Source organism: Trachymyrmex septentrionalis, unplaced genomic scaffold, assembly GCF_001594115.1.
Source record: "Trachymyrmex septentrionalis isolate Tsep2-gDNA-1 unplaced genomic scaffold, Tsep1.0 scaffold87, whole genome shotgun sequence".
Taxonomy (NCBI): Eukaryota; Metazoa; Arthropoda; class Insecta; order Hymenoptera; family Formicidae; genus Trachymyrmex; species Trachymyrmex septentrionalis.
The window spans coordinates 2,000,932-2,015,192 of record NW_017306059.1 but is presented as its reverse complement, the minus strand read 5'-3'; the positions used below and the strand labels follow the sequence as shown (position 1 = coordinate 2,015,192).

Here is a 14,261-nt window from a genome sequence, read left to right as displayed (position 1 = left end):
GAGAGAGAGAGAGAGAGAGAGAGAGAGAGAGAGAGAGAGAGAGGAAATCGTGCCCGTGCGCGAGTCCTGGGTGGTAAAACGGGGAGGCGAAGAGGGTGTTAGAGGACCTGGAAGGGTGCCTAGGATGCGATGCGGTGGGGGTGGATCGGGATTGGCTTTTCGCGAACGTGAAATTCAGTAGTACTCTACCACCCACGCACGTAGTACGCACGTTCGCTCCACGTGTGCTCTAGAAGTTATCCTCGTTCTTCACATCTAGCACCGCGTGCCAACAACGAGCGAGTTTCTCCCGGGCGAAGATTGCTCTTGGTGACGGAGTAATTTGTAAGTACATCCAGCTGGGAGTATTCGTACCTGTTATAACTCGAGGATAGAGAAGACTGTCGAACTGTCGAAGATCTCGAAGATAAATAACCGATGAAATGTTTATAATTGTTAATCTGTAATATCATAACGATTATCAGAGATACCACGTAACGAGAAGACGGAGCGAACGACTTGCGTTTGTACAATATTTGCTGGTGTCATCGTCGTGACGTGAAGCGAATGAATTCCTTGTCAAGCAAAGCACACTATACGAGGATAAGCGAGAGCAGAACCGGGTGAATGCCACGAGGCTCAGCGAAACAGAAATTTCTAATATCGAGAAAGAAATGAACCGACAACAACGTAATCTTCCATTTCGCATATTGAATACGTGACTTTCCGTCTCGACGATTTATTTTATTAATTCTCTATCTTACATAACAGAGATGAAATCAAAATCCCAATATCGTAATGAAAATATTCAAAATGATAAATTTATACTACACGAGGCAGAGAATTTCTCGCGTTGACAATGCCAGGGTCATAGATTTCGTAGGACGCGACGGATGCAGATTGCCCTGAAAAAATCAAGAAGAGATCGAGGACTATAATCGTCCACGGTGTAAGGTGAGTTTTAAAAGAAATAAATTAATATTGCATAGAAACAAATAATTAAATTATTCCATTCTCGATTAAAATCTGTATTAGTTTTTAATAAAATAAGATATAATTATTGAATTTTCGATAAACTGTACTGAGAGATAGGTATAATATTATGTCAGTTAGCAACTACTTAAAAAACATTTTGTATATGTTATAATACATGCACAGTTTTTTCTAATGTAATAATGATTATTTCGTATCCAAGTATTATTTATATGCATATTTAAAAATAATTATATGTAAGTTTTTATTATACATATACGTACGTTACAAATTAGAAAAAAGAAAAATATAATGTGTAATTATATATTATAAATCTGTAAAACAATTGTCTTCAAAATTTCTTATTATAATTTTTCACTAGTTTGTTTAATTTTTTTAACTAAAAATGTATAATTTTATATTGTTTTGTACATTAATTTTTTTTAATATATTAGATAGAAAATACATAAACGCATCATGTGCGCATTCTAAATATTCCTAAATTTAAAAATTTTTTAAATTTTATAATAATAGATATATTGCTTAATTATTAAATATAATAATATATTTTTTGTTTTTTTAACAATTTACATTACAGTTTTGTCGTTATTACTACTATTTTTCTGTTTTTCTGATATAAATTGTATCTAAATGTTAATATATATAACATTAAGATAATATATGACAATCAGTGAATGATAACAAATAAGAAATAAAATAGCGTAATTGTAATTAATGATAAAGGACGTCAAAAGATATTTTGAATACGATTAAAAATAAGGTTTTATTTTCTTGCACAAAACATACAACAGAAATGTTTATTACATTCCAATTTCTATTTTAAATATTATATTTTAAATATTAAAAAAGGTTATTAAACCTTAGTAAGACCGGAATATATTGAGATAAAATTCTTCATTAAGATAATTCGTCTAAATCTTAAAGTCCCAATTTTCTGTATAATTTTAAATATTCCATACAATTTGATACATTCATTTATTGATTTATACCGCACAATATTTATATATACGTACAATAATATATACATACAATATTATATATATATATATTTTTACTTGTTCAATATTGTTATGATTTTAAAATTGGCGGCGCTTAAATAATCAAGGATACGGATATGAGAAAAGGTTCATTTTTCTTGCTTTCTGTCTCTCTCTCTCTCTCTCTCTCTCTCTCTCTCTCTCAAATATATAAATTATTGAAGTTTTAGCTGACTAATGGTTCATTAATTGATTCAAGTATTATACGTGTTTAAGTAAAAATATTACGAAAAATATCAAATGCCCGGATTTTATATTATTTAGTACTTTATTTTTACTATTTTATATAATTAAAGTATGTTAAACAAATATGATAATTTTAGGAAAAATGTACTTGTTTTATTGTTCTTTCCATAATTTTTAAAGATTGTTTTAAAAAGATAAATTGAAGATGATTTTATGCTGTCTTTGCCAATTGCTTTTACAATTGTCGCCACTCTCTCTTTTCTTTTATTCCATAGAATATTTTATATTACATAATTTTTAGTTTGCTTTATAAAATATATATATATTTTTTCCATTCATTATCGATAATGCTTACTTCATTTTTTCGACCGAATTTTCTTTCATTATTACTTCTATATTAAGCAAAAATAATCTGCTTAATATTGTGACTCTCAAATGAAAACGTAATTTACCATATTTTCGTGGTAATATATTGCGCGAAATGAAAATATAAGGAGCATGAAATAGATATTATCTACGTCTTGCACTCATCTTTCATCTTTTTCGGGAAGCTCTTCTGACACAATTATATGAAATAGGAGACTTTACTTTCAATTATAAACTCAACATATAGTAAATTGTTATTACAGGAAATTGCAATTCACAGAAATGCATTTCGTAGTTTGATAATAAATAAATAAGAAAATTTATGATAAACTTTCATAAATTATTGGTAAATTGCATCATTTGAGGTGTATATAGCTTTGATCACAAACATCTTCGGATGAAAGGAAATTTCTTACGCGTGTGTCAGCTGCAGGTAGATTCGATTTTGTAAATAACTAGATAACGTTTGCGGTTCTCGACGTTGCTGAATGTTCATTAAATGCAAAAGCGCTAATTGAATATTCTTCCCAAGAAACGAGATACCTTTATCTCGTAAAGTGGAATATAGAAAAAGTACCGCATGACATTTGCAATTAAAGTTTTATAAATACTGTAACTTTTTTAAATATAAAATTGAAAATTGTGCAAGAATGACATGAGTTATGATTAAGTAATATATATTAAATACTTTATACATTATTATTAACTTCCGTACTTATTTAATTAGAAGCAGAACATTACCCAGCAAAGTGATATTATTTGTAGTTATTTTGATATCAATTAACACTTGCTAAATAAGCTTGTCATCTTGGTAATTATTCAGAAATTGAATTACTGGATACTTGTGACAGAATGAAAAATAATTTTTTTTAAAAAAAGAAAAATTACCTTGATAAACTATATGATTTTAATTATTTGTATTTAATTATTTTATAATAGTTTTGATGATTTTAATATTTATTTCAAATATTATAATAATGTGGTGTAATCCTGTATGTAACTATGCAACGACACGATGTAATTTTGTAAGGTAACACGATAGATTTTCGCTATCTTTCTCATATGTTTTTCTTACGATTTAAGAAAAAGTGTCGATCGCCTTGGATAAAAATGATCGAGATTGGAAGATCAAAGATTGAACGCGGTCGTCCATGTGATAAAAGCCAAAGTCATAAAACTTTCGTCCCGAAGTAGAACTTCTACAAACTACTATGATAATTGTATTTCGATTTATGTCATTTTTTACTGTTACTCGCGTTGTTACTTTTCATCTATTATGATATCACACAGCAATTAAAAATATTAGAATTTTGAAATTATCAATATTTATACAATATTTTAACTTTATCAAGTATAACTATTAATATAATTTTATCGAAATAAATATTAAATGACGTATTATTATTATTCTGTAATATGGCAGTATAAAATAATTCGCAGGATATATACACGAATTGTACTATATACTTACACAGATACACTTTACGAGATTTAGTAGAAACGAAATGTAGTCGAGAAGAATCATTGAATCTCTTTTTTATTCCTGCACTAGAACTTTTTTCTCATTTTAACCAAATATCAATATATATCTATTTCACTTTAAATTTCAAAAGAGTACCTAGTTTAATTATAAAAAAACTTATTAATTGAGAAACAATATATTTGTTTGTGTATCATTTATTTATAATTTATTTTTTTTAAAAAGCTATGTGAGTGAGATGTTTAGTCTCGTTCAACAAGGTAATCTCCTTTGTACGTATATTATATATCGTTGCAAGGGAAACGCAATTACGCTTGTAACATACCAGAGTTTTTGTCGAAAGGATGACACATTGGAATTCATTGATTTTTTTTCTCACATCGTGAAAAAAGTATTGATCACGAAAGATGAAAGACCGTTTGACAAGATGCAATGATACGGAGGTTGAATATTACCACTTTAAAGAAAAACTTCTTTTCATAGAATAAGGAATAACAAATTTTTTATTTTTCTTTTTTTTTAAATAATTCACGTATCTCATAAATATCCTTTTTTATAAAACATATGTACATGCTTTTACTAAAATTTATTTGCTGTTGATGCACTATAAATGTCTTTTTTAATGTATTAACACATAACATTTTTTTAGAAGCAATAATTTGTGCGAATCGTAAAATACTGCGGATTAATTTATTTTTCCATAAAATATCTGTGTGTACTATTATATTATGCACCCACACACACATTAAGAATGAATATTACATTATTTCAATTGAGTTTTTCTTTATTATTTTTTCCACATTGAGAAATAATAATCGGCTTAACATCTTTCTCAAATGAATTTGATTTATTATATTTTCGTGATAATACTTCGTGATATTGAAGTGAATGATAAGTTACTACATATAAAGTGGCAGCAAATGATGTTATTGCTCAGTCTTATAATAAATTGCTTCTAATAATTAAGTATACGAGAAATCGATGTAAAAATTAAGTTACCACGTTATTAAAATATCTTTAGCATTTGCTTGTTAATAATGTGCCATACATAAAAGACATCACTTTTGCTGCGAACGTAAAGCCATGAAGCAGTTACTTTCATGGAATCATTTGTCTTCGCTGAAGCTGTTTCGAGGTTTCACGTCGCTTAGGGTAAAATACCAACGTACAGCTTCTCGCAATGGGTATTTCTTTCGCTGAAAAGAACACGTAATCGAAAAACGACATGGCTCTCGGTAGGAAAATCAAGAGAGATTCTGACCGAGAGGAGGAATTAAGTGTCGAGTGCTTGATACGACTTTACTTGATTTAATAAAGAGATATTTGATTCTCGGTTGCTTATGTATATTGTGATTTCCGCGACTGGACTTTCGTTTCCTTCCTTTTTCTTTCTCTCTCGCTGTTCCTCTTTTTTTTTGCTGGATAGTCTATGAACATCCGACGTCAAGTTTCCGTCGAGCATGATTTAAGCGAAACGGGTTGTCACACGTGACATGTCTGATCTACGTATCGTCGCGCATGACCGCCAGTCATGTATAAACGCGCTATAAATACTAAAATAACAGATTGATTTATGATCGCGCGTATCATCCCTTTTTTCTTTTGATTTTCGTAACACGTCCGCGCAGTTTATTCTGTCTCTAGATAAAATACTTTTTTATTTGCTAACGAATTAAAATTTTCAGCTGGCGTGTTTACGATGAATATCTGGCGTGAAACAAATATTTCTATACACTACGCAATGATTCGATATGTTTGCGCTAATAATATTCTCAATTATTATAATTTTTCCTCTATTTATCTCTCTACCTTATTATAATGATTACAGATTTATTTAATACGCCAGTACAATCATCGTAATTGAATTTATATATGGCAATACAAGTGAGTGCTCTTTTTATATTTTCTCAATCAGCTTCGCTCTAATTCCTTCGCGAAATACGATGCTGTTACGTTTGTGAAGCTCAGATTGTAAGACGCTTAATTCTCCTCCGCTGCTTGACTCATTCCTTCATTAACTTGGACTCGATCGTTTCGACATTATACGCGATATCTATTATATGCCATTATCCCCGAATATGAGCGAAGGCTGAAGGATTTGAGGATTTTCTCGTCCGGCGTTGTCCCGTTATATACACAATGCCAGGAAAAAGGATTCTTACATATGTATAGAGAAATTGCACACGAGGAAAGGAGAGAAAGAGAGCCTGGAGAGGACAGAAAAGTGGATCTGCGAGAAAAGGAGGAATGGCTGATGGCAAAAGCGAGAGATTTTGCAGGCATAAAGGCAGACGCTCGATATGTCGGATTTTACACATACGTACGCGCGCTTACGCGCGTCGTATCGGTCATACAGGCACAGACTGAATCCCAACGGCTGAATGAATTTTGAATGCGGCTAAATACAGCAGCGATATATCTACGAGATCGATAACGGCGTGTTTTCACGAGGAATGGACAAGCGTATAAACGGATATGTAGATAGCTATCGGACGTTCGAAATTTCCGCCACTGATGCTAGTTCGTTCGGCCGGTGAAGCTGGTAGAGCTTTACCGGTCGCTTCGATGACTTCTCCTGGATAAATTCGCAATAAAATCGAGAAATCGCCGTGGTATTTTGAGTTTTGGAAACCTATTTCATATTTGAGGCCATTAAACGTGTCTGAAATACGAATGGAATTTATTTTAAAAACGGTGATTATATAAATATATGACTGTGATAAAAACGGTGAACCGTTACGTTGACAGGAGATCATCAGAATTAGGAATATATTTGTCTTTCTCTTGTATACGCGTCATTTTGAGTGTATTCATAGTGTACCGATTGGAGCGTATCGCAAGCTATTTGTTTCCATTGCAGGCTGCTTGATCCGTTTGTAAGCGTTTACACGAAGCTTACAAGCGCTTCATCAAGAGTATCTCTATCTATTGAAAATGGAACGCTGATCTGCATATTCGACTGCACAAGGAAAACCTAAAATATATATGTTACTCCAGAATTCGGAAAATAAACGCGTAACATTATTCTCTTGTGAAGAAAATAAGCGATTCTCCTTTAATGTAATACAAATATTATTTCTCAATATTCGAATATTTAGCTATAAATGAAGAATGTATTAAAATGAAATTTATTAAAAAAAAAAATTAACAAAAGTTTTAAAAGTAACAAAAGAGATTTTTCATTAATTTAATTTTGATGAGATTTTATTTTTAATGACGTCATAGCTTGAAAAGTATTCCTGCTCTCTCTCTCTCTCTCTCTCTCTCTCTCTCTCTCTCTCTCTCTCTCTCTCTCCCTTGTTTGAGCTGAGAAAATGCAACAATGCTTTTCATAAAAATTGACTAAACTTTACAAGGAAATAACGCTTTATATCCACTTTTTTCCCCGGTTTAAAATATATATCCCACATTTAAAAAAGTTTAAGTAACTTTATTTAATGATCTTCTCAAAAGATCTACTCAACAAAGTTTTGATTGGCGTATTCACAGTTGATTAAATATGATTAAATACGAGTTTCAAAAATAAAACACGCCATTTTTGAGGTGTTACATTTTAACGATAACTCGTTCGTGACGAAGAAAAAGAGAAACCCTACATAGAGAGACTTGGAGAAAACTCGAGGGCTCTCTATTCTAGTCTCAGAATACTTCGAGATACCCCAATTATCAGACAATAAAATCTCTGAGTTTTCTTGAGAATTCTCTCTTTTGGCGTTTATCAAGCAGATATGCATGTCTATATAACATTTTTATAACTTGAGAATTAAAATTTTTATCCTATTTTTTTTAATATAAATGTTTTATTTAGGATTATTAATATTTTATATATGAATATATTATTAATATATTAAGAGACGACAGAGAAACTTATATAAACATACGAACTTATTCTCTATGTTCTCTTGTTTATTTTTGATAAACTAATATAGAAGTAAATTTGAATATTGTTCGCATATTTTAATTTTATATTATATGTCATATAATATTGAGAAAAATTAAACACACACACGCGCGCTTTTTCTCTGTTTTTTCTTCTTTCTTTTTTTCCTCTCTTTATAAATTTTTTTATTTTTTTTAAAAGTATAATATAAACTTTCTAGAATATTACAAAATTTTTAATACAATATAATACTTTTTTAAATTCTATTTTTTTATAAATTTAGACAACGATAAATTATGCAATTTTTTAAAAGTGTCTTCCGAGAAGATTGCAGATGAACGTGTTGTTATACTAGTGAATTAATTGAGTTTGCGAAAATCGGAGAGAAGCTTTGCACAATATTGTCAACGATATAAATTGATTCAATCTACGAGATGCGAAGAAACGGTACTAAGGTGGTTTCCATTGTGCAGTATGATTGTCTTGTCTCTGAACACGTTTTTCTCTGATTCAATATTATATTCTTACATTTATACAATATCACTCAAGAATTTTTATACAAAATATTTGAAACTATCTCCTGTTCCTTTATTTGCGGTTTCTTTCATTAATGTACATCAAACTAATATAGAAGTAAGTTTAAACATTGTCCGCATATTTTAATTTTATATTATATGTCATATAATATTTAGAAAAATTAAGAGATGTTCTCGTATCTTTTGAGTTATAAGTAATTGAATGTAAGAGGCTTTTCGCAAATTGAGTTTTAGGGCTGCATTAGCTTGACAGAAACAAAACCTTAATTTTCAATTATTACTAAGTAGATTTTATTTCGACAAGTTAATTAATTTAACTTAACCACAACTTAACAAAGGCATTTAACTTTAACGTTAAAAAACGATATACTCGAGAAAGAGATTGAATATTATTAATTAAATTCTTCTTTTACGAAAGATTTTTCTCAAATGCACGGACGAATTTGTGGATTAAAAAAGTAATGATAATCTTTCGACACTTTGCATATTTATCTCTAATCTAAATGCTCAATTAAATCACAATGAGCGTTTTAGCCCTTATCTTTATAATGCAAAATTGTGGGCGTTTCAAATAATTATGTAGATATATGCAGAAGATGATACATATACATACTTTGCATTTATGCTACTCATGATGGCATTTATCATCCCATCCCCTTCTCTTTTAATACAGTAATAAACGTTGATATGTAAGGTAATTTAATTTTAATATATAAAAATTTTATAATAATAATTAATAATAATAACGGAAGACACATTAAATTATGTATTATCGAATAATTTAAATTTTTATATAATTGTGCATCTTCTTGGGCATCATCTTAGTATAAAATGACTTCTGTAAGAATATAAATTCTGAGAATAAATTAGTTACTGAATTCAATATATGCATATACGGGATATTAAACAAAAATTTAACTTAAAAAATTATTACTTATTGACATCTATGTATCACATAAACACATGCGACGTGAAGATTTAACTCAGTGTTTGCATATAAATGTTCCGCATTATAAATGTTCTTATTCAATTTCTATACATATTTTGTAAAATTTCACCGGGAATAAATAAGTTGTCATCAACCGGCGATTACAATTGGGAATTATGGAGGATCATCTCATTGGACTTGTAATTATTTCAAATAAGCCATCATCAGATGCTACTTATCTCAATTTCTCTTTTTCCTCGTCGTATGCGATAAATCATGATACAAGCATATAAAGTTGTTTATATCTCAGAAACGGTTTCTGCGACCTATGTTCACTTAGGTTTTTTTAACTGTATAGTGTGGATATACCATATAAATGCTGAATAATTTTTCTAACACTATGTATACATAAATTGTTCATGCCATTATCTTATCAGTATATTAAAAATATGGAAAATACATGTAAATCGACAGATATGCCGCTATCGGATACATTTTACAAATCGATAAAGGAATTACCTCTATAGTAGGTCACGCGCACAAGACGAGAGGAAGGCATGTAAGAGGGATATGAATTAAATGGAGATACGTTAGAGAGAGGATTTCTAATTAGACCAACTGTCCCTTTAAGTGAAATTTACTGTGAATACTACGTATTAATTGGCTGCTACCAGTGCTGATTAAACGAATTGTTTGGCAATTCGCTATTGTCGAAGGATTACCTTTGACGGAAATGATAAGGCGCATGAATGTATGTGCTACATATGTGTCCCTGTGATATTATATTTTTACTCGCAGATCATTCAATTATCCGTGTTGCAACTGGACAGGATGGTAATTTCATCGAAATGTAAATACAATTAAACATTAAACATGGACATTCGTCTCCCCGTTAATAGCGTACAATTAAATTTGCAAGAACGATAGCATATCGCTTCACTTTCGAAAGCACAGAACGGTGTTATCGGTTATTTGATATTAAATAGACAGAGAATTTATGTTTTCATTTGATATTCAATATTGCACGTGCCATATTTATTGCAAATTATAGAATTTTGATGGAAAATTGAAATACATTGTAATAGTCGAAATTTAATTATATTTTATATAAGTCTTTACAAACTAATTCTCGTAAGGATACGAGAAGAGAAGGTGGAGTATATAAATTCTGTTTTTCCGAGCAATGACAGTGGAATCATTTTTTCATTTTTTTTTTAAATAATTTTTCAAGATATATATTTCATCTTCTCTTAAGAAAAAAAATGATGATAAAACGGTACCACACACACACGATATTCAAATTTCAGTATTCGGTATCTCTCTCGCAGCAACTAAATTAAAATCTTGTTAAAATAATGTTCCTCACCAAATGCGATAAATGTGCCAACCATTGATTGCGATAAATATGATCCTATTATTAATTTGCACTTGATTGAAGTTTAATTTGTAAAAGACTATTCATACTCAATCATTTGTAGCATAAAAGTCGTGATGTATAGTGGGGAGAGTTTCTGGTTGAAAATGAGTGAACCAGTAAATTCTAATTATATTAAATTAATCAGAATTCCAGTCATCATAATTGGAGATCTTGTTATCTTGTTTAAAATTCTGATTGATATGATCAGAATCTATTGGTTTATCTATTTTCAATTAGAAATTATTCTCAATGTATCTCTCAGTGCCAATCAATAAAAGTTGATTCCAAACTTCACAAAAAATAATAATACTATGCGACCATTGAATTTTTAGAGCTTTTTGAAATGCTAAATCTTCAAATAGTGTAAGAAAATTTATTGAAATGTAACTAAATCTTAGTCATCAAAATTCTAAAACATCTGGAAGCTCAAAAGTTCAACGAATAGAGAAAACCCACAGGAAGAATAAACCGGAGCGAGTCGAAGAGATGAATACGAGTCGAAGAGATGAAACTGATTTTCGAGGCAACGCGCGTTTTCACGCGCAATATCCTTGACTCCACAAGCGGTTGCCAAAGTATAATGAAAAGTGGCTGAAGTGCCTTCGACGGAATTTCGACAATTCTTTTTTTCTTCGTTTACGCAGTCGTACGCCGATGGAAATTACTTTCCAGCCAAAGTTAGCTTTATAAAAAGCGAAAAAGTACACGGGTAAAACGGACTCTGATGACTCGTCTTTTTTTTCTTTTTCTTTTGGCGCTGCAAAATACGGTAATCCTAAAGATTCAGTCTTGAAAATTTAAGGTACTTAATATCGTGGAAATTATCTCGATTTTTGTACAATAAATTTTGGAATGCAAATATATTTAAATAGATATATGATAAATTTTTATAATTGTTGTACTTAGATATTATATTTCAATTTTATATTAATTAAAAATATGGATAAAAATTGTATATAATTATTTTAAAGCATATAATCTACTTTCTTTTGCATTTACGTAATTTTTGTTGATTTTATTTTAAAAATCAGTAGATAATATATTCGATGCTATTATTTAAAATAAAGAATTTAACTATTTTGTTAACTAAATAATTTAATTTTGCTATTTTTCAATCTAAACATTAAATAATTCTTGCTCTCAATTAATGAATTATAAAAATTTTTGCAGCATAGACAGATATAAATATTATGCATTTGTAAATAATTAGTAAGGCTTTTATAAAATCGTATACTTTTCTGAATTCTTTGCCTTATAATATAAAAAAATCTATTTTTATCTAAGCTCATGTAACAATATATTGTGTAATGAAATATTAACTTAGCCATCCGTAAAATATTACTTTTCTTATCAGTAAGTTAGTAACTATAGAACAATTTCATAAACAACGGCACTGGTAGAGATTTTTTAAAATTTATACAATAAAAGTGATCTATTTGTGGTCGACCGCATCGCGTATCTCTTCATTGCAAAAACGGATTCCTATTTACTTTCCGAGCAACGAGATGAGAACTGCGTGATGATCGGTTGAATTTGAAACGGAAATGTGTGTAACAAGAGTGATCCATCGATCCCAGTTGCAGATTGAGGACCGGATAGAGCCGAGTTTCTGAACAAGTATGAAGGACTTATGTATGTACATTGAGATATACAGACATGAAAGGAAATTGAATAGTGCTTTCACTTGGCACATAGGGAGGTAAAGCCAGAGCTCTGTCATCGTTTACAGACCGACCATTTGGTTAAAGGGCCAATCTAGTCGATCGAAGCAACCACGTGCGCACGATGTCGCATTTATATCGATTTGAAACCTCATATCGCGTAACCGATATGTCGGTGCATGCGATTGGACCCGTTTGTCATACTAAGCAATGACCGTAAATTATGTTGTGCGTATGTCTGCACTATATCGACACCTCGAATCAAACAGCGCATAAATATTTTATATCTTGCTACATTTCTATTTGATTAAATTCTTTTATATCTGCTATTCAAATTTACTCTCTAAAATCTTTGGCGTGACATCTAACTCTAAAGAGTGAAAAAGAATGACAATTAAGTCAGTGTTGAAAGAGTGAGACTCAATTGTTCATTTTTAAGAGTAAGATTTCACTTTTAAAGTTAGATTCTATTCCAAAGATTTTAATGAATAAAACTACAAAATTACAGATTTATTTGAAATAGAATATTAATTTTTATTATATAAAATATTCTGCTTCTTACAAATTATATCATCAAGGATTAATTTTTAGATTATGTTTGAGAAAAAATTTAATCTAATAAGATTAAAAATTTAATCTAATAAGATTAAGAAAATAGTAAATCGCAGTGGATTACTCAAAACCATATAAAACAACATTTTTAAGAAAATTTCCTAAAATATACTGGTATTAAAAATATTTTTATTTGTTAAATAATATTTGTTAGAATACGTGAACAATTTTTTCAGCATAGATTATTCTTTTTCGAAAAGAGTATTTAATAAGTAAATTATAAAAATTATTTTATGCAACCGAAAGGAATGTGACTAACTTTAATAACATTAAAATGTCAGGTCATAAAAATTAAGCCAGGAATAGTTACAATATTTGAAATATTTGATTCTATAAAATTTAATCATTAGAATTTTGAGAACAAAATTTTCTATTCGCAATTAAATTATGATATAATATGATATATATAATTATTACATTTTATTAAATCATTTCAACAGCATGAGCTATTGTAATATTATTGTAGATACAATTTTTTTTTTATCTTTCGAATGTTATTTTGTATAATTGTTGATAATTTATTGCATTGCTGTCTTTTCAAAAAGCGCATTTTTGCTTTGCGTGTTGCAGAAAACAACATGTCCGCTACGGAATCGTGCGACGATGATGCGAGCCCGACACGCCGGCCGAGGTAAGAAAGTTTCGAAATAATTATGTATTACACGTTAATTATATCTATGCTTTTAAAAACTGAAATAGCTCTATTTGTATTTCGTTTACGAGAAAGTGAAAAGCATAGTTTAATTCGTTTTGCCGTCTTTTTCTCCATTTTGAATTCGGCTTGTGCCACGATAATGAGAGAGCCATGAATTTCGTAGAAAGTATAACTTTTCCGAGGCACGTCAGTAATTAATTTAGTGTAAACGCAGCGGGATATTTAATCAGACAGCGAGTTAGTGGTTCGTCTCCTCTTCTCTCTCTTTCCCTCTCCTAATTAAATAACAAATTAATATACATTAATTGTAATAATACGATTGTCCGAGCTTGGTGCGCGAGAACTGCGAATTGTTACGAGCGTGTGGATGATATATGGGATATACTTTCACTGAAGATACAGACTTCGCAATGGTCATTGTGCGGTAACGAAATGCTGCATTATATTATATCACCAGGAAAATGTGTCGCGGTTATAACATTTCCACTGAATCGATCCAACCTAACAAGAGCAATTAAAATACCCATATAC

General features: G+C 30.1%; 1 protein-coding gene across 1 annotated transcript in view; it reads left to right on the top strand.

Annotated features, from left to right (window-relative positions):
* The window catches only part of LOC108755476 (atrial natriuretic peptide-converting enzyme-like), an 81,170-nt gene that overhangs the window by 45,224 nt on the left and 21,685 nt on the right, over positions 1–14,261 (top strand). The window contains exon 4 of the mRNA XM_018498502.1: positions 13,646–13,706. Coding sequence (XP_018354004.1) covers positions 13,654–13,706 — 53 coding nt within the window. The 5' untranslated portion in view covers positions 13,646–13,653. The remainder of the gene's footprint in view (positions 1–13,645; positions 13,707–14,261) is intronic.